Source organism: Pavona decussata, unplaced genomic scaffold (assembly GCF_977016875.1).
Source record: "Pavona decussata unplaced genomic scaffold, jaPavDecu1.1 SCAFFOLD_58, whole genome shotgun sequence".
In the NCBI taxonomy this organism is placed as follows: Eukaryota; Metazoa; Cnidaria; class Anthozoa; order Scleractinia; family Agariciidae; genus Pavona; species Pavona decussata.
In genome coordinates this window covers 2,107,501-2,132,519 of record NW_028145480.1, presented here as the reverse complement: position 1 = coordinate 2,132,519, position 25,019 = coordinate 2,107,501, and the positions used below count along the sequence as shown (strand labels likewise).

At 39.9% G+C, this 25,019-nt stretch overlaps 2 protein-coding genes across 4 annotated transcripts; both read right to left on the bottom strand.

The window, feature by feature from the left end:
• Positions 1-575: 575 nt before the first annotated feature.
• LOC146479607 (potassium voltage-gated channel subfamily A member 1-like) lies at positions 576-13,237 on the bottom strand. 3 transcript variants are annotated; one of them, XM_085110457.1, is made up of 4 exons: positions 5,558-6,385; positions 4,876-5,143; positions 3,394-4,751; positions 576-2,531 (listed from the first exon to the last, which is right to left on the bottom strand). In XM_085110457.1, the coding sequence occupies exons 3-4, from the start codon at positions 4,475-4,477 to the stop codon at positions 2,083-2,085; spliced, it is 1,533 nt and encodes a 510-aa protein (XP_084966583.1). In that variant the 5' UTR covers positions 4,478-4,751; positions 4,876-5,143; positions 5,558-6,385; the 3' UTR covers positions 576-2,082. The 3 variants fall into 3 exon arrangements, with proteins under 3 accessions (XP_084966583.1, XP_084966582.1, XP_084966581.1); XM_085110456.1 differs by lacking the exon at positions 5,558-6,385 and adding an exon at positions 12,513-13,237 and having other exon boundaries at positions 3,394-5,143; XM_085110455.1 differs by having other exon boundaries at positions 3,394-5,226.
• Positions 13,238-15,688: 2,451 nt separating this feature from the next.
• LOC146479606 (oxygen-dependent coproporphyrinogen-III oxidase-like) lies at positions 15,689-22,102 on the bottom strand. The gene is made up of 5 exons (XM_085110454.1): positions 21,653-22,102; positions 18,888-19,165; positions 17,988-18,099; positions 17,140-17,326; positions 15,689-16,030 (listed from the first exon to the last, which is right to left on the bottom strand). The coding sequence occupies exons 1-5, from the start codon at positions 22,014-22,016 to the stop codon at positions 15,838-15,840; spliced, it is 1,134 nt and encodes a 377-aa protein (XP_084966580.1). The 5' UTR covers positions 22,017-22,102; the 3' UTR covers positions 15,689-15,837.
• Positions 22,103-25,019: the final 2,917 nt, after the last annotated feature.

Here is a 25,019-nt window from a genome sequence, read left to right as displayed (position 1 = left end):
AGCTTCGAGTTGGCCATAATCATCTCATATCCAACAAGCGTGAGTGGAATAATTGTTTTATTAAAAACAATCAAGAAATATTGGTAGGTTTTGCTGATTGCGCCAATCAAGAACAATTAGAAGGCAATTTAAGTGGTCTCTACTCCTCGGGCATGGTACAATGGCTCCTTACCATGGCCGCTAAGCCAATCAAATTGCTCGAATTGCATTATACAATGATCCAGTTTTTAAAAAGAAACATATGCGGAGTAGTGAGAAGAATACGCATGTTAATACTTAGTCTCCTACGCAGCCGTTATTAGGGTCGTCACGCAACGCTTCTGGGCAGTTAGTGGGGAGCGCGTTGCGTGACGACCCTAATAACGCCTGCGTAGGAGACCAGTTGATACTGGGGCTAAAGGGGTTATGAATCAACGCAGACCAGCACCGCTTTTAGAAGGAAAAATATCCAGTTTACGAGCCTGCAAAGCAAACTCTCACATGCGGAGTTACAAAAGGTTTTGGCCACCTTCACGCAAAACTAAATCCTTAGTCAAACAAGGACGTCTATTTAGACAGAAACTCCGTCGTAAACATCCTAATGTACTATTCGCGCAACTGAATGTCTATTCAAACCTGGTTTGACAACATGAAGATCTAGATCAATGACAGAAACCTAAAAGGCTGAATATTACCTAGAGGTCAACCGCCGTCAAGCGTAAAAAAAGAACCGTTAAGTCCGGCTTACATTGTCTTTTAGGTAACATTTGAACAGCTCCAAGTGCTTTTAAGGAAACGTAAATGTCTGACAGTCCTTGTTAAAGGCAAAATCCTTGCGAGGGACATCACAAGTCCCCAGTGGAGGTGACATCATTCTTGATAGCAATGTCAATCAAATTAACCCCACCGACACGTGACCAAACTGCACGTGATGAAGAGAAGGCAGTCATGCTTGTATACTTCTCTTAATCATTAAGTGCTGCCTTTTTCTACTTTTACTCTTAATAACTATAAAATTCTCCTCCCAAAGCAAAGATCTTCAACGCCCAAAAGTACATAAGAACGTCGTCGCTTTCTCTTTGGTTAAGAGAAAGCAAAAGAGATCCAATTTTCATCTAAACACTTAACAATCCTTACGAGCTCATCTCACAAATATGTTCTCACGGAGCATCACGGTCCGTGTTCGTCACAAACGCCGCAACTCACCTGTCCTGCAGGCTCATAAGAAGTTAACTGCATTCTTCCCATTCAGCGTTAAATTAAGTTCAGGAAGCTCATAGACTTGGGTTTAACTTTATCAAAGTTTAAGCAGAGAACTGTACGCTTTAATTTGCCAAGCTTTAGCAATTAACTCAACAAATTTACCCTTCCTTCTTCCTTGACTTGTTTCTGTGGAACTTTTTCGTTCTGAAATGTCAACTTTTGCGCTACTCTTGAGTCAAATCCCCAGAAACGATTACCAGGAGTCTCTTTTGAAACTGACCACAACTGCTCTCTACCGCAAGTTCACGGGCTTGAAGTCTTTCCTTGAGCTGAACAATAGACAAAAGACAACTGCACAATCTCGTACCCAGAGTCCTCAGGCTCTTTGGCCAGCGGTTGGTCGCCAGGAGAGACTCTAAGGAATTCGAAAAAAATTTATTCTTTTTTTGGCTTCCCCGTAACGGCTTGCATTGTTTTACCGCAGAAATCCTGCAGCAATAAAATTCCAGTATCCCAGCAATCTCGTACCCAGAGTCTTCAGGCTTTTTGGTCAGCGGGGCAACGCCGGGAAGACTCTGGGGACATCGAAAAACTTCAAATTTTTTGATTGGCTGTTCCGTAACGGTTTCCATTGTTTTACCGCGGAAATGCTGCGGTAATAAAATTCGATGTCCCCAGAGTCTTCCCGGTGTTGCCCCGCTGACCAAAAAGCCTGAAGACTCTGGGTGCGAGATTGGTATCCCAGAGTCTCTCCTGGCGCCCAACCGCTGGACAATGAGCCTGAGGACTCTGGGTACGAGATTAACAACTGCACGAAGTGATACCCGAAGTGAGTGACCAAGCTTTTCCCTTCCAAGGCGTCGTAATAGAATCTGGTGGCGTCCGCTCGAGGGCGCAGATTCACAAGATGGTTTCAGAGGTGGGATGCACAGGATGTTGTTTCTTTCTTGGTTTAGGAGTCGACGGCTTAGAGCCTCCACCGCTCGAGAAACTCATCTCATCAGCCTCGACGATAGGGTCATGTCCAAACTTCATCGCGCCATTAGCGTTTCGATGCCCGATGACAGGACTCGAGAACAAACCCACGGGAACATCAAGCTTGCCGCGGTGTGTGTGGGTTTGCAAGGGCGAACCGGTTTGACCTGCCTCCATCATCTTTCGCTCGATCAAGGGTGACTTGAGAACAAGGTTATCGAGGTTTTGGTAGGTCGCTGCGCTCGCCGCCTTAACATTCTCCCGTTTACTCAGTTCTAGTTTGTAGTAGTACTCGAAGTTAGACACGATCACCGGTACAGGAAGAGCGATTGCGAGCACACCCGAGAGGGCGCACAAAGCTCCGACAAATTTACCTGAAAATGAGACAGTTAGTTAAGGCGGTGTTCCTGTGAGGGGTAGGGGAAGGAGAAAGGGGGGGGGGGGGGGGCGCACGAGAGCTTAAGTATACAGGTGACACTGTTGCAAGCACAAATGAAAGGGCGCACAACGTTACGACAATATTAACCTGAAAACTGATGAGATAGCTTGTAAAGGCGGTGTTCTATAAGGAGGGGTTGAGGAAAGGAAGAGGTGAAGGGAGGGGTGAGGGCACGGAAGCTCAAGGATACAGGTGACACTGTTGAGAGCACACCTGAGAGGGTGCGCAACGTTCCGACAAGTTTGCCTGAAAACTGATGAGATAGCTTGTAAAGGCTAGGGAGGGGTAAGGGGAGGAAGAGGTAAAGGGAGAGGTGAAGAACAGACCAAGACAGCTAAAAGCAACTGATCTTAACAGCCAATCAACTTACATCTTAGAGGCTTATTACAGCAAGGATGTTTGCGCCTAAGATTTGGAGAGGGATGTATTTTGGGGGGTTAGTAGGGGAGGGAGGGAGGGAGGGGTTTAAAGTCGTAAGTTTCGGGAACTTATTTGACGTCTGAAGTATCCTAACCCTATATCCTAGGCTGTTATATTAGGAAGGTTGCGCTGCCTTGAATTGGTTAAAGAAAACCTCCACTCTTTAAATAAATCAGCGTTAAATTGTTGAAAATACAATCCAATTTCAAATTTCGGTTAAGAAATGCTGCCAACGCTCCTATAAATAGGAGCAGGCCACCTTACAATTCGTTGCTGATACAGACCCACAAAGAGGGTACAGGATGAAATCGTACCTATTTTTACGTAGCACCCTCTGAGGTAAGGTGGAAGAATAACAAAATCCAAGATCAACTTACCCACAGTAGTTTCAGGCGAGACGTCACCATAGCCCACGGTTGTCATAGTAACCACCGCCCACCAGAAGGCGGCCGGGATGCTGTCGAATTTTTCATTCTTTTCTTCCTCGGCGTAATAAGCGGCGCTCGCGAATAACACCACACCAATCACCAAGAACAGCATCAACATGATCAGCTCGTTTATGCTGGCCATGAGCGTGTTCCCTAAGATGTGCAGGCCTTTAGAGTGGCGCGTCAACTTGAAGATCCGACAGACCCGGATGACCCTCATCACGCGGAGAATGCCAATGCTGCCCGCCGACTCACTAGACACGCTGACGGTGACGTAGAACGGCAGGATGGAGAGCAGGTCGAGGATGTTCAGGATTCCTTTGAGGAATTTAACCTTGTTCGGAGAAGCGATGAGGCGGACAACGTACTCGAACGTGAACCACGAACTGCAGATCGCGTTCATTACGAAGAACAAATGGCCTGAATCCTTTAAGGAAGGCAACGTTTCCACGCAGAAAATCACAATTGAGAGCAGAATTATTATCAGGGAGAACACTGCGAGGCACTTGGCAGGTAAGGACGAGTTAGGAAACTCGAACAAAACCCAAATCTTCCGTAGGAATTTATTTTTTGGGAGTTCCTCTTCCTCACTTCCCTCGTCTGTGCCATCTTCTCCTTCTTCAGCAAGCGCTGTTTCTTCGTTCTGTCTCTGAATTTCATCTGTTAGCTGAAAGAAGTTCAGTTCCTCGACAAAGATGCTCAGTGGCACGTGAGTCGGCCGTTCTATCAATCCACCCGACTGATAGTAGTATAGGATGGCAGTAAAGGCACCGCGGTGACGATCGAAAAAGTACTCGTTCTTTCTCTCGTCAAAGTATTGTTTTCGCTTTTCAGCGCTTCCCAGCAACGTGTTGGGAAACTGGTTAAGCGTTTGCTCATAAGTCTCGTATTTTTTCCCGCCAATGTTTATCGTAACTAGTGTCGATATCTTATCCACATTGACCGGCACAATATTCGAGATGGACCATTCACGTGACGAGGTGCGCGAGCGCCGATAACTAAGTGTCACTGCAGTCGCCACAGCCATTGCCATAAGCCAAGAAAGCTTCGAAGCAGAAGACAAACGACCTTTTCACTTATAAAAGCTGTTTTCTGTAACTTAACCACTTGCTTGAGTTGAGAAATTCCAAACTCTCCTCACAACGTGTGTGATTAATTGCAAATTCCCGGATGCAATTTTGTGACAGCAGTCTCAAACGCCATTTTCCCCTCGTTTTTTCAAAATCAGTTGACACCAGCTTTCACGCTCTCGACCAATGCTCTATAATCCTGTGAAGTAAGTCGCTTTAAATCTTCCTTTGATTGCACTGAAGTCAAAAACGAAACTTTTAAATTATTAAAGCCCACAGCATGAAACAGTTTCACTGTTTTCTGCAACAAAGATCACTAATTCTTTCTGTCCTTTTTAGATTTGAACGAACAAAACCGTACCTTTGATTTCCCAGATGTTTCTAAAGGTGACACTTTAAAGCATTACCATTCCATGGCGGGAAGTACCTCAAAATCTCTGAGATGAAACTTTGACTTTCGCTTCCATCCTTGATCGTAAAAACTCTACCGTTGGATGCGAATAATACGTTAGATTGTAATTAATGCTTGTTGTTACTACCGATGCATATGATTTTAGTAATTGCTATAGTTGTGCGATTCCTAGAAGCTTTCAACAATCCTAGGTCCAACTTTAATCCCTCACAAAACCCTGTAGAATAGAAATTCGCATCCGTTAGTTCAATGCTTGACTATTTGTGGCGTGCGTACTTTTCACCATACCCGCGTGTTCATCTGAAATCAAAGCATAGAAATTACATCGGGCTTAAAGCAAAGAATACCACATTGGTCTTAATGGGATTGCCTTTTCTTCTAAACACTGCCCCATTATAGATGTCTTTGTTCTATTCGCCGTACGTAGCTCAGTATTTGCCTTTTCAAGCCTTAAATTGCCTAGCGATGGGGGTCCCTGATTTTCTTTAAATCATACATTTTGCAATTAATTTGTCGCGAAGCGAAACGCCCCAAAATGAAAAAATAAACCTTTATAAATGGTAAAGCTAAAAGCAACGTGTTGAAAGCTACTGTAGCAAAAAGGAGTAACAATTTGGTCTGGGGTACTCACTTTGTTTGCCATCTCAAAACTGAGTTTTCCTTGCAAATTTGCGGGTTTTTGGCGTAAAATGGCTGCGATCACACTAATGATACTGGCACATGCGAACCGTTTAACGATGAAATAAATGACTTCAAAGGCTGGCTTTTGCCATAAAAGGGTGCGGAATAAAAAATATTCTAGACAGTATTCATTTTTAAACATCTTTCTTTCTCGCGACGGTGATGTTTTTGAATTTCCTACCCGCGATGACGTATTTTTGATTTCTAACAAGATTGTCGATCTTCCCCTCGAGACAAATTGCCACGACATGCCAATTCTCCAAGAACAACAACTTCCTTTGATCGCACTTTCTCAACAAAACGTCTATGAAAACCTTAAATGGCCAAAAATTAAACCCGTAAGCCAAATATCTGAACTAACTGCGATCTTTGTAGGAAATCCGTGCATATAAATTCGCTTGTTTTTATGCTAATCTTAGCAGGTGTTTGCGGGCGCAATAATTAAAACGCAAATCTTTAATGACTGGGTGTTTTTGGCGCCAACCTTGGGCAGTTGCGGCCCGTTGTCAAGAATACCACACAAAGGTAACAATTACAATATTTGCCGTCGAAATTGATGTTTTAAAATGGAATTTTCAATAAATCAGTGGCAAGTGTGATGAATTCTAGTTAATTCCAACTGCCAACTGCACACCTGGATTGACTTGTTACAATAAAAGCGATTAATTTCAGTTCAAATGCTACAATCGAGAATTCTTTGTACAAAAGAGTAGAACATTTGTTTTTGTCCGATAATGGATCGACTTTAGGATGTACAGCTATAAAATGCTTTCGATTGATATGCCTAAAATGAAACAAAAAACAACTGCCGTGAATACTGTCTTCCTAATTAAGAAACCTCATGCAGGTTCGAAAATAGAACAAAACATAAATTTGATTTTGCAAAATAAAAAAACCATCACTATTACAAACTCCTTCTAAACAGCCTTCAGTCGAATGCATGGTTACACTTGAGGAGTGCTCCAGTTTAGTTTAAAAAACCACTTTGCAGTACATAATAGGAAAGTGCTACTCAGTAGCTTTCATTCCAGTGGTCTCATTGAAGGATTTCATTACGACACAAAAGCCAAAATCACCCTAGTTTTGTAAAAACCCTACATTAGTACAAACCAAACCAGTACGCACTCTGATTGGTTAATGAAACTTTCACCCTTCAATCATTGTGCTGGATTTTGCGCGCGCGGTTTTTCTTCAATTTTTCGGAAATAATACGACTAATTGGGGATGGATATCTACTGATTCGGTATACACGAAAAACAATTATTCACCTTGGTGTCGGTAAATAATTGTTAAATAAATAGCCTCACAGCACAGTACTATTCAATAGCCTTCACTTGAATGGTCACACTAGAGGATTTCATCCACGGAGTTCAAAGAAAGAACCATCTTGTTCAGGATAATCATAACAGCACCACAGGAAAGTACGGCTCAGTAGCTTTAATTTGAATGGTAACACGTTGGGACTTCTTTCAGAATCCAAAGTTAGAACTACCTTGTACAACGTAATAAACAGCACTGCTCAGTAGCTTTCATTGGAATGGAACTTAAGGATTTTATCCCGACTCTAAAGAGAGAGCTATCTTGTACAGCATAATAAAAAGCACCACCGGAAAGTACTGCTCAGTAGCTTTCGCTTAAATGGTCGCATTTTGGGACTTCATCTTCAGTCCTCAAACTAGTCGCTCACTTGATAAGGCAGACCGTTGTTTAGCCATTTATCAGCTATCAGTTACCAAATTTAATAAAAGTTTACCATCTTATGGCTACAGACTTTCAAGAAACAAACAAAGCTGTTCGCGATTGGGAAGAAGCTTTTTCGGATTGATGGACAGAGAGATTCTCCTCACAGTATTGAAAAAAAATCAGAGATTACGAGAAAAAGAAACCTACACTCATCGCCAATTTCTGTTGGGAAGGTTAGAAAACAAGCCCGGTATAGCAATTTTTATTGGTTGCGTTTGTTTAAGCATTTGACTGTCGTTTCCCCCAACCCCTGTTCAATGTTGGATTCCCCAAGAAGAATAATACGTAAAGATTAACAGTTGAAACTCAACATTGGTACAGAGGAGGGGAGGAATGAGAAGGCAAGACAAAACTCAGCAATCTTCCCAAGAGTTTTGGAGATGATTGTAGTTCACTGTAAGAAATACGCCCGCTCGCTCGCTCGCTCGCTATGCCACCAGGCAAGTAGTCGAAATAAAACCTTAACCGAACAAGACCTGAATGTGATCTCAAGGCATGCGCACGTGCGCAAGTCCGAACCAGTCTCCTTACAACGACGACGCAGCATACGACTGCAATATAGTGGAACTCCTGGCTTCCCCGTTAAATACCAAGGAACATTTCTAAAGGACTAATTTCCTCTTACTTTCTACATCACTCGATTTGAATGTAATTACACTTGGAAATTTGAAACTATACGCAAAACTTTGTATTACTTCAAAATTAAAGCTACTGCAAACCAAGAATATAAAATAATTTCTGATAAATAGTCACCAGTGTGAATTAAGATGATTGTAAAAATAAAATTTCGTACCGCGAACTCACAACAAATAATTTCGCACGTTTAACAGCAGTAAACAGTATGTAAATGTATGTTGTGATAATTTCACTAAACAGTTCAAAGTTCTGTTCTTGTTTCGCTCTCTACCCAAACAATATTTAGCATACCTCAGCGACCGACTATCGCGTAACGCGCAATCTGATTGGCTACACAGGTGCCGTCTATCGATCGATAGACGGCAGTTTGTCAGAGCGCGCGCGATTTAGCATGCATCATTGCACAAATATATCAAAATTTATGAAATAAAAAGAATTTTTTGCTTCATAGATCGATCACTGAGGTATGCTAAAACAATTAGACGGCTCGCTCTCGGTTTCTATCGCCTTTGATAGTTGGCTCGGGGCTTCGCCCCTCGCCAACTATCAGCCGATAGAAACCTCGAGCTCGCCGTCTAATTGTTAATTAAAGACCTTATACTGAGCTCACGTAAGCATTACCGCTCAGACGGTGGACAACCTCGTTCCCAGGAAGAGAGAGGACCCTGGAACGAGGTTGGACGTTGGACAGAATTAAGTTGTGTTAAAACATGATACATTTGCAATATCACCTCAACGCTACGCAGACAAATTCTGACGGTTTTAAGCGCACTTTGCAAAAACGATGAGTCGATAGTAGTTTTCCAATTGGAAACGAAACCAAGTTATACAATACTACGCAAAATTCGGGGATTTGAAAGTTTCTTAATACCAAGTGTTGATATAAATGTACAAACCAGAGGAATCTTGGCTATGAAAGAACGAACTCTTGCTTTAAAGAAAGAATGTTTGTAAACAGTCGTTAGCTGGCGTGTTGATACCAACAAGTGACGTAGAGGCCAATTGACTGCTGAAACAACAAGTTCTTTTTGATGATGATGATGATGATGATGATGATGAATAGCCCAATTTCGATATATTGAAATTCCTCCTGAAACAATAAACATCATTGCGAGGCTCCGGGGAATAAATTGTAGAGTGCCTCGCAGAGATGTTTATTGTTTCAGGTTGAATTTTAATATATCGTAATTCGGCTATTTGGATGATAAAGAGAAAAATTTTCATAGTTACATAATTTCAAAGAAACACCAAGGCGGATGGTTAAGACAACTTCTCTCTTGACTTCTGGGCCGGGTTGTTCGAAAGCCGATTAACGCTAATCTATGATTAAAAGTTAACCGAGGTTTTCATATCGCTCTTTAAAAGTGGTTTTAAAGGCTAATTTCAAGCTTAAGTAAAGAAAAGTCTAAGCCAAAACTGAGGGACAAAAATCTTTTGGAATAATCTTTAGCGATTAGTAATTAAACTCGAATCAAAGTTCACGTTAATCCAGGATTGGCTTAATCGGGCTTCGAACAACTGAGCCCTGGACTGTAAAAATTCTTGAATGCACTTAAGGTTATAAGGCAGACTATTCCAAAACTTGATAGATTGAGGGAAAGTTTAGGTAACGAAAATAATCGACTGATTATGCAAAACAGCAACCGGGACGTCAACATCGACGACAATAGCAACAACAAAGAAGTCAAGGTTTTACAACAACAACCATAGCAACAACCACAACAATACCAAGTACCACAACAACCACGAAAGCAACAACAACAACAACAACAACACAAGGAACTACTATTCAGTCTCTTTGTTAATTTGAATACCATGTGCTGTTTTCGTTGTTGTTGACGAGTGACGGGACAACAATAGCAAAGACAATAGCAACTACAAAGAAATCAAGGACGACAACAACAACCATACCAACAACCACAACAACAACAACAACACAAGAAACTACTATCCAGTCACTTTGTTTAATTTGAATACCATTTGCTGTTTTTGTTGTTGTCGTTGTTGTTGACGAGGGACGGGACAACAATAGCAAAGACAATAGCAACTACAAAGAACGCTAGGACGACAACAACCATAGCAACAACAACAGCAAAAACCACAACAACCGCAACCATAGCAACAACCACAACCAACACTACAACAACACAAGAAACCACTGTTCAGTCACTTGGAAGAATTTGAAGAGTGTTTGTTGTTTTTGTTGTTCTTGTTGTTGTCGCTGTTATTGTAGTAGTTGTTGTTTTTGCTGCTTTCTTTTAATATCTGGGTTTTTCAGTGTGGGTGGTGGGGGGGGGGGGAAGGGGGATGCCAAACGTACATGTCTAATTAACACTCACGGTGCAAAGTAACATAAAAACTTCCACTGAGGGCTTCTTATTAAAACCCAAAGAAACAAAAAAAAAACTACTTTTCGTAGTGCTACAATAACTATTCCTCAGCTACAGTTTTGCTTTCGACACAATATATTCCTGAATGAGTAACACAGTAAATATACAAAGTTTCGGCCCTAAAACGTTCACTTGTCACCTTATAATTATACCTGGATCATGTTACTACCATAATTTTTAAAACTCACTCAACGGGGCACGTGACGAGGATCTGAAACTCTGAACGTTTTTGAGTGCGAAAGAAACCGTAAAGTGCGACCGTTGTAACGAAAGGTATTGGCCGGAACTTTTTTTGTGTTGCTGTAATTTGCAATATAAAAATAGTGCGTAGGTAACTTATGACCATCCGGGTGAGTGTAGCCCTGAGAAGGACTGTTTGGGTGACATTGACCGACGTTTCGACAACCTGAGTGGAAGTCGTCATTAGAGTCAGGTAAATTGTGGAACGTCAGTAGATGGTATAAATGAAATCGCCATGTTGTGGTTGAAAAATTAGGAATATTTTAGTGACCATTTATGCAAAATACCACGTTATCGAGCATGGGTAAACCCATCGTTTTTATTTTAGGCTCATGCGTTGGCTACAATATTCCAAGAAATGAAGGTAAACGTTTGCTTGGCTTCGATGCTAATCTGTTAGTCCTAAGTCGACGATCTTACAGTTTTTGTCATGGAAAATGAATTCGTTTATGAATGAATACGTTTGTTCATCTTCACTTTTCGCTTATTAATTATAAAACTAGAAATATTCTCTTTTTCCAAACCCCCAAAAAACAAAAACATGGCTCCTTTTACTTATTATGCTTTCATTAATATAAACTGCCTGATCAAAAATCCCTACTAAATCTTGAACCATGACAAAACGATATCATTTTGTCGGCGATTCCTCGCTCTTAAGAAACAGGCTTCGTCCTCTTGGAATCGGCGAATTACTACTTTTTGTATAACACACAAGTGTGTTTTCATTTTTACGTGTCCAAAATAATTAAAAAAAACTCCACTGACCGCGTTTTTAATTACTTAGTTCGACAATTTATACGCTTTCTGAGTTTAGCTGTCCAATTATATTTGCCTCCAAGGAAAATAAATGAATGAATGGACGAAGGAGACAATGGCCAGAATTGCAAGGTGAAAACTGTGGTAAAACACTGATTTTAAACGTAAGCGATATTCATTTTATCGATTTCATTTTTGAAACCATTCAAAGACGTACAAAGAAATAACTTCTCGAAAAATGCGCGGAGATGATTTGGTCGCCTTCTGTTGATCTGACTTCAAACAGGATGCAAATTTGTATACTCGAGAAAAAGTGATACACTTTTCTACTGTAGGGCCATTGATTACTGGGTATTTGCAAGTTTTTTTGTTTTGTTTTTTTCCGTTTTTTGCGTTTTAAACAAAAGGTAAACAAAACTATTCTCTCTGCAACATCTTCTTTTAAGATGACGCGCTGACATTTGAAAGCAGAAGTGTTTTGCAAGCACGATTCAGTATTAATATGAGCCAGTATACGGGTTTGTGGCAATTTTAACTTTGGTAACACTGCATAAATAATTTAAAAAAAAAAAGTCAATTCACACATCTGTTTGTACCTGCAATTCGAATGCAAGGCTTCGTAGGCCACGGTTAGCTAACTCCACTGACAGTCAAACAAAAGATATAAGTAAAACAAAATTACGCAAGAGAAACGTTCATGCGATGCATGCGATGTATCGCAAAATAAAAATAAATAAAAAAATAAATAAATAAAAAATACATTTCGTTTAGATATTCAGCGAAAGCAATGTCAATGATTATTAATTCCACAAATGACTTTTGGCGTCCAAGAAAATCCCTCAGAAGAAATATGCGTCTTTTAATAACAAATACAAAATCACTGTGTTTTTTTATGTCTTCGGGTCAAAACTTCTACCTTTTGGATCTGTGAACAACCGGAATTATAGAGTGTGACCATTCCAATGAAAGCTGTTAAGCATTATAACGTATGGCGCTGTTCGATTATTAATATTTTGCAACACAAAAATTTGGGGATTTTCTATATTTATTTTTTTATCACTGGCACCCGAAAATGTCGAGAAACACAACGCGAAACTATCATTAGCAAAGGCGCAGGATGTAAAAGTCGGTTACCCCTACCTGTTGACGTCGTTTTGGTCGCATTTTTTTTCCAGGGCGATTGTCCCGGCTGGTAAATCCAAAGCGCGTATAAGCGGCAAGGGCGACCCCTTTGAATAGCGAATTAAAATTTAAAGCAACTCTTCTATTGACGGCAGATGGTGGTGGTGTACTTGCCAGTCATTAACAGAAATCCTCCACAAACCCCACCGCAGCACACAAAGAAGGTCTGAGCTGATAACGAGAAAATACTCACTCTCGCCTCATTAATATTTCAGCGCGGTCCAAGCTCAAATAAAAACGACTCCTTCTTCCTTTTGAAAACCCGAACGACTTGGGAAGATATTAGTTCGTTCTGCGGCTGACACGGAACTGTTTCGGCTCGCATAAACATAAATTTCAACAGTTTGGGATTTGTTATTGTTTACAGGAGGAAGCAAATTAAATGCGCTCTTCATGAACAAATTCGATCGAGCGCGAAATATAAACAAATCGCACATACACACCTGTTCTTAAGCAAGATAGTTTTGCTTTCAAAGTCACAATATAATCTTGTAAAATGGTCCGTAAAGCTCTTTTGCGAAAAGGTGACCAATCGCGTTTTAATTGTCCGTTTTCATGCTAAACCGTGATAGCTGCAATCCTCTTATAATTACTGGTGATGTTTAAGAACAAAACCGTGGCCCATGTAATTTCAAATCCGGAGCTTTCTCTTAAACCGATAAGAGAAGTCTATTTACTTCATTTAATATGTGAATACGGCGCAAGGTAGTTTCGATTTGTCAGTAACCAAGGTTTTTCCCTCGAGAGCAAAAAAAAAAAACGGATTTAGTCAAAACATCATGACCAGAGATTCTTGGTTTAAAATCGAAACTTAAAAAACGTTACAAAATTGGTTTACATTTGCGACGGCAAAGGAGAAATATCTCCCGAAAAAAAGGTAATTTGTGTTAAATAATCCAGATTACATGGAAGAATCATCTTCGTTTTCAGTCCATCCTGAAATAATAAGAGCTTAGTACTAAACGAAAACAGATTTTTCCCAAAGATTTTTCATGTACAAATGCTTGTCAAATTCTCATTGATTTTAAATTCTTCTTTCGCCAAAGTCATATAAAAATCTATTGGAAACAATTTGCACAGGAATTATGGAAAAACCAGAGGGAATCAGTCATGGCTTGGCTTGGATTTCTTCAATTGAGAAAACATCAATTGAGTATGCGAATTTTCAGATTTGCATAGAATTAAATTTTAAATTAAATAACTCGCAACTTTTTAGCCGTTGATAGCAAAAACCACAGGGAATTCAAGGACTGGTTAATTTTTTTAAAAACAAAATATCACATTTTTTCGTCCATGGCTTATCAAGCAACTGCACTGGAACTTAACAAGACAGATAATTCGCGATATATATATGTATATAAAAAGTCTCTTGAAATGACTAATTGCGTCAGTATTCTAGGAGTATTATCACCCCTTCCCCCGACAAAAGAAGTTACTTCACTGCAAGATCCCCTCCCCCCCCCCCCCCAAGAGTTTTTTTCACCGGAGATTGAGCAAATTCTCGAAGGTAGTCCGAAGCAGGAGCTCCTGTCCGAAGACAATCGTGGTCATCCGAGTCGATATTCCGAAAGTTATCGAAGTTTTCCGGGGAAAAAAGAGACCACCAAACAAAAACTTGTCCGAGTACTATCAAAAAGACCAAGCAAGTAGAACTTATTTTCTTACTGATAATTTTGTTGCGGGGTTTAACGGCACACGTTTAATACTATTTCACGTTATTATAATATCCCATTAATGTATTTTTAAGGACTTAAATATTGCAAACACATAGTAATTCATTCAAGCTAAAGGGAGGACGTGTCAATAAATCACACTTTTGTTTATTTACTTATTTATTTCGAAGAGAATCTGGGAAGATACCTCAACAATTAACACAAAATACCTTTAACATGAACAATTTACTCATACTAATTTAGCACAAATGGCACTCCAAGGCATTTTATCTTAATTCAGTACAAATCTTTGCAGCTATTACACAGCTAAATAAAATATGTTAAATTTATAAATTTAAACACAATTTGGACTAAAATTGAATTCAACTTTAAATGTTTTGCAAAAATATATTCTATTTCTATAAAATTAGTTTACTCTAGGTGACTTGCATTCTAGTCCGTTAATTTATAAAACAAATCACTTTAATTGCAAATAACGGCATTCAAATGCAACAATCAAAATGACCGAGAACCTTTTCAAACGATCAACAGTTTGTTTGCGCTTGTGAAGGAGTGACACAATGGTTAACTTCACGTTTAAATAGTTTAAATTGTTTTAAAACATCCATAAATATATTTCACTTACCTTTCTGCACTTAAATTTATCCTAGTCCTAACAAACATTCCTATCAGCGTTTAATTTCTACTTAACTCGGTTTTTAAGCGCCAATTTCAACAGAACAAGTAATACTAATAATACTTATACTAATTTATTATTTCTAGAGCGCTTTATACTAAGGATCTAAAGCGCTTAACAAGAAATATAAACCATAAAATGATTAAAAACTAATTTAAAAAACTTTGCTAGAAATTGATAAATCTCGTCATGACAATAGTTAAAAAGCTATAATCAGAAATAATCGATAGCTATTAAAAAAGTGCAATTTCAAAGTCCACAGAAGGTTAAAAATACGTGATACGACACAAAAGAGTTTTCAGTTTAAGATTTAAATTGGTTTAGGATTTCAGCAATTCTCAGTAGTGTGGAGGCGCGGTGGTGTAATGGTTAGCGTGTCGGACTCGCCTCCCACCCATGTGGCCTGTGTTCGATTCCCGGACTCGGCGTCATATGTGGGTTGAGTTTGTTGTTGGTTCTCGTCCTTGTTCCGAGAGGTTTTTCTCCGAGTACACCGGTTTTCCCCTCTCCTTAAAAACCAATACTTCTAAATTCAACTCGATCTGGAAAGTGTCCCCAATTAGTGCTCTGCGCTAAATACATTGACATTTAAATAAAAGTGATTATTTAAAGTGCTTTGATTCACATGAAAATTTTTGTGACATCGGCATGATGTATCAGCGTGTTTCCTGCAAACAAAGTTTTATCCTCTAAACTGGCCCACGTTTACTTGGAGAAATTCAGATTTTATGATAATCACTTTTCCAAACCTCCTTCTGTTCATGAATAATTCATGAGTTTAAGAATTTGAGAAGATCATTTCCTTTATTCTCATAACTTGCACGTTTGATCAAACAGCAATGTTGTAAGAAGAAATAAAATGTTGATCACCATTGCAGCCTAAAGGCTAACCTTAGCATGCATAGCTAACATGCATTGTCTTTGTTCGCACAGCTTACTCAGCCCATTCCCTGGGATCTCGCAGAACTTGAAGAAGTTCCTCTTCTTTGCTCCCTCTCTCAGGGGCGTGCATGTACTCCCAGCGGGCCTCGAGAGGCAGGGACATCAAGATGCTTTCTATACGAGCCCCAGGGGTGTAAAGTCCAAACTTGGTGCCACGGTCATAGACCAGATTAAACTCCACATATCTGTGGAGAGAAAAAGAGAGAGACAAGTCAAAAGACCATATTGTACTGATTACAGACTCACTGACAGACTGGCAGGGGGTCGGGAGGGTGGGAAAGCTGTTGCTTTGTATGGCAAGAAAACAAAAACTGAATCATGTGACCGAATGTGACATCTGATATCCTGACTGGTACCCAGCCCCCCATTCAGTGTGTGAGAACTTCATTCCTTGCCTCTTTTGCAAGCTCAGTCAACAAGAAAAGCATATCCCCACTATCTTAATCTCGAAAAGGAAAAAGATTAGAGGCACACACAACAAGAACATCTAAGCAAAAAAAATTCTTATTCCCTGTCAGTTCTAAGATCATAGAAAAACTTTAAAACTAGTAATAGTCAAAGATTAGGGAGTGCATTCGATGATCTCGATCCCAGGCTCTCTCTCCTTTGCCAAGTTGGTGATGATGTCATCCGCCCCTGCAAAATCTGCGGGGGATGCTAGATACGCATCCCAAGAGCCATTCATTCATGGATTGATTGTCCCATATAATCTTGACTCCAGTCTGTATTAAGAGTGCGTTCTTTCTATGTTGAACGCAAACAGGAATAAAATTTAGCACAAACAGATCTGCACTGCAGGCATAAACTAGGTACATTTGGAGCATTATGATTTCTCAACCAAAAAAACTTCAAATGTCGTTTTTAAGGACGGTGCCTACTAATAAAGAAGTATTTTTGTGTGGTTTATGACTATGCGGGGAAAGCAGATCTTTTCAAGGGCTATTGAAATCCAAAAAGAAAATTGGGGGTAACCACACAGTTTTTAGAGATAATTAAGCAACGATTTATTATTATAAAAAAAAAAAACCAAAATACAAGCAATGTATGTCATTCTTTTTGAAATCGAAGCTTTATTATCTCTGAAAAATTCATGGTTACCCCAAATTTTCTTTTTGGATACCAACGGGCACTTACTATTAGTGCTGCTTTCTCAGCATAGTTTAAAACCGCACAAAATACCCCTGTATTAATAGGGATTACCCATAGGAAACCCGAGTATCTCAAGATGTGCAGAACGTATGCGCAGTAACAAAAGTAGGCACCATCCTGTCAAAACACAGCACAGAAAACTCACCTTCCTCTCCTGAGAAGCTGCCATTGACGTTGCTCGTCAGTGTAAGGATCATCTTTGTGTTTTTCCACAATAGGTATGTAACTAGGGAGGACGGCATTTGCACCTGCCTTAGCAAACTGGAATGCTGCCTCCTGCGAGGGTTTGGCAAGATCATCAAAAAATATTCCACCAACACCACGGCATTCACCTGAAAGTAAACAAAAACTGAATGGTTATTTCATTGTTATTGACTGTTTTGCAATTTTCCGGGCAACAACACACTTGCATAAATTTTTCAATTAAATAATGCCCATCCCCTCCTGAGCACTCAAATTATCATTCACCATAGAGTGGTCAGAAAAAAGTCTTTACAGAAGGGGTGTTTGTTCTGACAATATTAGATATGCCATGGTTTAAATTCATATTTGGTTTCAAGTTATCCTGCCCAGATTCAGTTGATTTTTTTAATTAAAATCTTTTCATATTGTTTTATATTACAGTTTTATAATGAGTCTCAGACCAAGAGAACTAAAATGTATTCTAAAATAAAAGTTACCATATTATGAATACATGCAACTCAGTTTTCTGAGGGCTGCAATTTTACAGCACCCAATTTTGTATCAGCCAATGGTTATTAAAAATGTGGTTTTTTAACACAAAATCACTAACCAATGGAACCTTCTCAAAGTGAGAAAAGGCCAAATTAAAAAAATAGAAGAAATGAAGAAAAAATAGAGCAATGTTAAACTGCTAAATCCAAACCTGCAAAGTAAAGGTCAAATTTTCTCCAGAAAAAAAAACTAAAAACAAAATGACATTTTCAAAAGTTAGTATCCTAGCACACAGCCTTTCCTGGATTAATTACTCACCTCTATGCTTTACAACAAAATAATCATCACACCATTTCTTGAACTTGGGATAGTACGATGGATCATGTTTGTCACAAAACGTCTTTAAAGTTGTATGAAAATGCTTTACATCCTGGGTATAAAAATTGAAAAGAACAGTGGATCAGCTCTTCCAAAACACACTGTCTCACAGATTTCATGCGTTTTTCTAAATAAGTTTGTCTCTTGGAATACCATATAATGAAATACACAAGTGATGATGTCCATCCCCCCCCCCCCCCCCCTTGCTCACCCACCGACTCTCTAAAGAGCAGATAGTGACCACTGTTGGTCCTCATGCAATTAATGGCAAAATACAGAGTCAGGACAATGAGCTTTGACAGAAAAACAAGGCATTAACACTACCAGTTCTAAGGAAAAAGAATCCCTGGATTCAATCTCGTACCCAGAGTCCTCAGGCTCTTTGGCCAGTGGTTAGTCGCCAAGAGAGACTCTGGGGACTTTGAAAAAATTCAAATTTTTTGATTGGCTGTTCTGTTATGGTTTCCATTGTTCTACCGCAGAAATCCTGCGGTAATAAAATTCAAAGTCTGCAGAGTCTATCCTGGCAACTAACCGCTGGCCAAAGAGCCTGAGGACTCTGGGTACGAGATTGCCATGGCTTGGGCTCTGAGAATTAGTGATAGTCCCATTAGATCAGCCTTCATGGCTGGTGAGATTGTTCAAGTAAAGGGAAAGTTTGAGTCGTGGACCAGCAGTTGAGCCACGGGGGGAATGGGGAGGAGGCCATTTGAAAATTAAGCTGCTCTCTGTCATGGCTAATGGTTCATCCCTGGGTATTTTCAGATGTTTACTTTATCTGAAACTTCCACTCAATGAGGCAGCTAGTCTAAACAAACAAACAAACAAAACATACTGTACCTCTTCATCAAGATAATATGGTGTAAGATCAGTCCCTCCACCAAACCAGCTGTGTTTCTTGCCATCTTCTTCCTGGACTTCAAAGTAACGATAGTTGAAGTGAAGGGTTGGCACAAATGGATTACGAGGATGAATGACCGAGCTTATTCCTGCTGCGAAAAATGGGAACTTGTTTCCTTTAAGGTTAGTTCCCCTGCTTCTCATTTGTTGTACAGCTTGTGGAGGTAGGTTACCATACACAACAGAAACATTGACACCAGCTTTCTCAAATACTTTCCCTACAATAAAACAATTAAATGAAGAAAATTGAAATGATCATTGCAGTCGCAAACACAATATACATCCACACTGGATGCAATAATTACCAAAGAAGCTTACCCTATTTCCGTCCTCTCCTGGGTCTTACACCTTGTACTTACTGCTGTCATTCAATACACCAACCCCCAAACCATCTAGGCAGCTGCCGAATGTCATGCACCAATCAATACAAAACTTCGACAACTGAACCACCCTGGGCAACCCCCCAGGCATAAAATAATAAATGAATAAATAAATAAATAAATAAATATATGACTTACATTAAGTGTCAAAGACTTTAGCGCTGTAGCACTAATTGGGGATGCTATAAACCATTGAAATAAATATGCAAACTCAAAATACATTTTGTTAAAAAACCTCACTGGTGGGAGGCAAATCAGTGGGCTATCTTGTTCTTCAAAAGCGCGCATTGCGGCTAATATATTTTGCTGAAACAAACGACCATGCCATACCTTTTTTTGTTAAAGCAAAAATATTACCAGTACAATTCTCGTATTATAAATCCGTTTGCAACCTCATGTTTGATATAAACAAAAACACTGCCCCAAAAAATATTTTGAATCTGTTTTCTCGAATTTCTAGTGTCCATATGGTCCTATAAAACGCGCTCCTATACCTCTGATCATTTTTATGCTAAGGCATCTCGCATTAATGCCACACGAAATGCATTCTCGCGTGTTGGGGTCAAGATTTGGAACGGGATACCTGCAACTCTAAAAAAAAGTACAAAAACATCTTTGAAAGAATCCCTAAAAGGAAAGTTATTTGATACACTTGAAACTGTAGACTCCTATAATGAAGTGGAAACGATAATTGATCAAATGAAAAACTAAAACTGATCATCCATGATATTCTCTTTGCCAGTATAATCTGATTCTCCTTTTCCCTTTTCATCTCTTTTCTATTGTAATATTAATGATTATAAAAAATTACATATGATTTACTTTAATTTTGATGTATAGCCTTATCTAAATCTGCGCTATTATGTAAAGTTAAGTTTTCCGTTTTGCCAGCATGTTTGTAATTTTCTGTTTGTAATAATTATTAACTTACACAGCCCGCCTCGATTAGCTCTGCTATATGCGGGCTGTGTGTATTCCTGTAAAAGATATGAATATTCAATAAATTTTTCGTTGTTTGTTGTTGTTGTTGCTATTTACAAAGCGTGGCCTTTTGAACCTGAGGCCTCCAGATTACGCGTCCAGCGCCCCTAACCACTAGGCCAGGCTGGCCGGCCTCCCACTTGAACTTTTGAAGACTGGATTGAGTTCAAATTCCCAACCCTCAGACCAAAATGCATTCAAATGCCTCTCCACACGGCAAAAGTTTCAGCTTCAACCAATCGCTGTTCATTAAGACAGTGATATGTCAATGACACCTCTTTTTGACTCCCCCTTTGAGCCATTTGCTCACAAAAGGGAACTCCTGACTCTTTGAATTACTTCTCAGCCCCAAAACCAGAAAAAAAAATGCATGAATTCAGTCAGTTCAAAAGATGACTCAGCTCAAATACCGCAGCCAATCTACATGTAAATTTCCCCTCCCCAGGCAGTGTACAGAGTCAAATACCACAGGTTGTAATGCCTGGGAAAGGGATGGGGCAATACTGAAGATTGACATTGATTGGGGCATTAGAATAAGAAAGGAGGGGCAGGCACTACTCCCTATAATGGACTATATGGGGAGGCTCTGCCCAAGAGGGTACCTTTCAGGCTGGAGGTATATGAAAGGGTAGGAATTTCACAAGCGATGTATAGAAAAGAGCAGGGAAAACTATCAATTTGGTATCTAAAAAGGGCCTTCAAAATATCTCAAACAGACAAACTGCAACCGAAAAGAGATGTACCTTTTCTACTGCAGGTGTGTGAGGGGTGGGAGAGGGGGAGTGGGGTACAATTTTCTTTTGAAGTTATTTGAAAGGGTTACCTTTTCTGTCAAAAATAGTATATAAAAGGGTAAAGGCGCTGTTACACCGCGCAATTTTTCTTGCTACTTGTCTCGCAATTTTGTTGTGACACAAGTTGCACAAATCGTTGCCAAGTGTAACATGCTCTGAAAAATTATGAACATGTCTCGCAATTTTTTTGTTGCTGCAATAGTTGTAAGAAGTAGAAGTCGGTTCTACTTCTTGTAATGGTGACTGCAACAAAAACGTTGCAAGACATGTTCATTTCAAGGCAATGTTACACTAGGCAATGATTCAGGCAACTTGTGTCACAATGGCATAACGAAATTGCGAAAGAAGTTGCAAGAAAAATTGCCTAGTGGAGTTTTCCCCCTATACAACTTTCTTGAGTATCCCTCCCCCCTTCCCCCTGAGGAACCTTTCCCCACCCCCCACCCGAATCACTTTCCCTTCCAGACAGTATATTTTCGTTTGCAAGTATGGGTACAACTACATTAAAGATTTGCTTCCTAAGAATTTTTTAATGGAACTCTTAGCTTACCATCCTGCAAAACACAGCTTATACCACCGCCACCTTCCGTTCTCAACCATCGATCCACTCGAAACTCTTGCCCATCGAGTTCAGCTAGTTTCCTACAAATATCTCCTTGAACACCAAGGATCATGACTTCCATACGGCTCTTCATGTCGTCCATACTGTTCTCTAGGGTGTCTGGTTCCGTCAGCGATTCTGCCATAAATCTGGACAAATCTACTTGTCTCGGCTTTTCACGTGCGGTGACGAACGTAAAACCAAAAGCCGTTCCCATGCCTATGGCTGAAGCTCCCACACCGAATAAAATAGCGCCAGTTTTACGTGTCCTTATCGTACGAAAAACGGAAAGAAAACTCGCCTTAAAAGCCATAGCAAAATAAAAAACAATTTTCAAACAAAACTGATAATGTTTCGAAAGTTTTCTTTTTCGAATTGATGTTGATCGCAAGAGGACTAAGTTCTATCTTATTGGTGGGTACTTCATATATAGTAATAATTATGTCCCCGATTGAATTAATTTTGGTTTATGTCAGTTTTCTGTTTGAAAAGCCTTCATTGAATATTATTTCTGAAAGCGTTGTCTCTTTTTGTTCCTATCGCTTTCACTAAATGATAAAGAACTACTCCAGATTCCCGCTTTTGAAAACGGCCCCCCCTCCCCACAGCCCCTCAGCCCCAACTTGGAGGGGGGGGGGGGGGGAGGGAGAGGTCCATTTTCCGCCAATAGTTTAACAGGGGCGTGTATACCAGAATTGATTTTTTTTTTCGATGTTTTCCACTTTGCGGTGTATAACTTGTGAAACACGATTTTGGGTCACATGATTTTACCAATCAGTGACTTCTTGTCAGTGATCATTTATTTATTTATTCATTCATTCATTCATTCATTCATTCATTCATTCATTCATTCCTTCCTTCCTTCCTTCCTTCATTCATTCATTCATTTATTTATTTATTTATTTATTTATTTATTTATTCATTTATTTATTTATTTATTTATTTATCTATTTATTAAAAATCTATTTGCAATGGACTGGCTCACGGACCCCGGGTAACAGCGGCTATTTTGTTTTTGTTTCGTTTCTGTTATTATTTAATTTTCTCAATGCGTACACTTTGCAGCCAAGTAGATTCTCTCAAAGAAGACGCCACTCTAAGTCAGACAATTCTCTCTGAGCAAACACCACCAAGCTGGTTGGTCCCGACTGCCATTTCACCTGGTTTCTGTTACTAAACTCTCCTTAGGGCCGACACTGATCTCTCCAAGGCAGGCAAATACTCTAGAGCTGCTCCCGAGGGTGTCCGCCTTAGAGAGAGTTCACTTCATTCCGGCTTGTTCACAATCTTATTTACAATGCTATCAATGCTTGACCACTATCTGTTGTCTAACTAAATCCAATAAAACGACCTCCCTCGCTTGCTTCATTTCGCTGTTTACGCTTCTTTTTTTCTTCAGTACAAAAGCTTTGCAATCTAATTTTTTGGTTTTTTCCAAATTACACTAGGTGCCCACAATGAACTTCTTGTTACACTCGAAAATGCAATGCACTGTCCCCAATCTTAGTTACAAAACTGTTTCGTCTAGTCGCTCGGCATACACAGCTTACGTGCAGTTAGGCACATGCCACCCGCATCTGACATTACAAAGACGATTGGCTTGCGTGGTAGTCGGCTAGAAAAGAAAATTAGAAGGGGAATCGGGCGTGCAAAGAGAGGAGACCATTTGAGTGAGAAGGGGCTTTCTCTCCCTCCCTCCCTCCCTTCGAACTCCATTTCTCTCTTCCCTTCCGCCCCCTTCTAGTGCCCGCCACGCAGACAACATATAGTGTAGATATTGTACCTGCCAAAGTTAAATCCGTTGGGGGTGGTGGGTGAGGAGGTAGTGGGAGTTCGCGGACGGATGTCGGACATCAAACTTCTTTCAAGAACCTTTTGACCGAAAATCTGTCCATCCCTAGCCGGAACGCAGGGGCCAAAAATGGGTTAATTCAGGTCAAACCCCCTGAAATGGGGTGATTTTTTCCTTACTAAATCGACACTGGTTATATCAAAATTTAATAGATAACTTGAGGTTAACGGTGGCGTAATAGATAAAATGCCGCACTTCTGGAGAAGGCCCCCACTTCCGGGCTTTAAAAAGCTTGGTGTTAGGCCCGAGAGTGGGGGCCTTCTCCAGAAGTGTGGCAATTGATCTATTATGGCATCGTCACTATTAAATTGCTTGATGAAATATGTGCTGCCCTTTTCTAATGTGTTGTTTGCATACTTTAATCGCTCTTTATTTTTTACAATGATCTGAACAAAAGTAGTAGGCCTTTCCTGCATCATGCTGTTAAAGTATTTAACATGTTTCAGACATCTAAGAACTTTATTGCCAAGATATTTATTGCTTCAAAGAATAGTTATCAGGATTAGACTGCGAGTAGCCTCTTTCTTTTCAAGCGCGCGCGATTCCTAGCGAGCGGCGAATTAAGCCGCGAGAAAATCGGGCGTGGAGGGAAGGAAAAAGAAAGAAAATGTTTTTTTTCCTCCGTCTCCCATTCCCTCCTCGTTCACTTTCCTAATTTGCATAATTTCAGCGTTGCCAGTTGCGTGAGTGATCTGAGGTAAAAGTACGACTGCTCGCAGTCTATGTTAAAGGTCAACGAGTTATATTTAAAGATTAGGTGAAATGAAATCAAACACGTTTAAGAGCCAGCTTGCTGAACGCACGTGGCGGGGATATGTTTATAAAGTGTGTCGACAACTGTTCCCAAGATCCTCTCTTCCTCCCTCCAAAAAAGCTAAGGTGAAGAAGAGAGAGGAGCATGGGGACGAGGATGATACATGGCTTGTAAATCAGCTGCTAGTTAGACGAATGTCACTGGCATTGATGTTGCATGTTCGGTTGACCAAAAGATAACATTTGTAGGACAACCGAACTGGAAGAAATGGCGATTTTATATAAAATGGCTCAGACCAAGGTCTGATAAACACCGTTAAATACCAAACAAATCGAAAAAGTTGCCCCTAAATCGTACACAGAAATCGCATATTGGGGTTACCGAATAACCTCTATTCTCAGTGATGCTAAGGCAGGTTTTTCTGATGTTAATTAAACAAATCTAACCCTTCCACTGAAGACAGAAGAGTGCAGAAATACAAATATCACAAAGAACGTACTACAAATCTTGAAATATCGCTATGTTTGACATCTCTTAGATCCGGTTCTAATGCTTGCAGATTTTTTTTTTATTGTTGTTGCTTAGTTATTACGCTTGGCGGATTCTACATAACGTATACGTGCAACTTTTCCAGACGAGTTGCATTTCTTGTCTTGCAAAGAAAGGTTTGTAAAGTCTACTTGCTCTTCAATTCCGTCTTTCTCTTCTTG

Coding starts and splice junctions, on each gene's coding strand:
- LOC146479607 (XM_085110456.1), bottom strand. CDS start 4,477: ATGGCAATGGCTGTGGCGACTGCAGTGACACTTAGTTATCGGCGCTCG. Junction 2,532..3,393: donor CTCGCCTGAAACTACTGTGG/GTAAGTTGATCT, acceptor TCTCATTTTCAG/GTAAATTTGTCGGAGCTTTG.
- LOC146479606 (XM_085110454.1), bottom strand. CDS start 22,016: ATGGCTTTTAAGGCGAGTTTTCTTTCCGTTTTTCGTACGATAAGGACA. Junction 19,166..21,652: donor AAGCTGTGTTTTGCAGGATG/GTAAGCTAAGAG, acceptor GTTTTATTGTAG/GGAAAGTATTTGAGAAAGCT. Junction 17,327..17,987: donor TTTTGTTGTAAAGCATAGAG/GTGAGTAATTAA, acceptor GTTTACTTTCAG/GTGAATGCCGTGGTGTTGGT.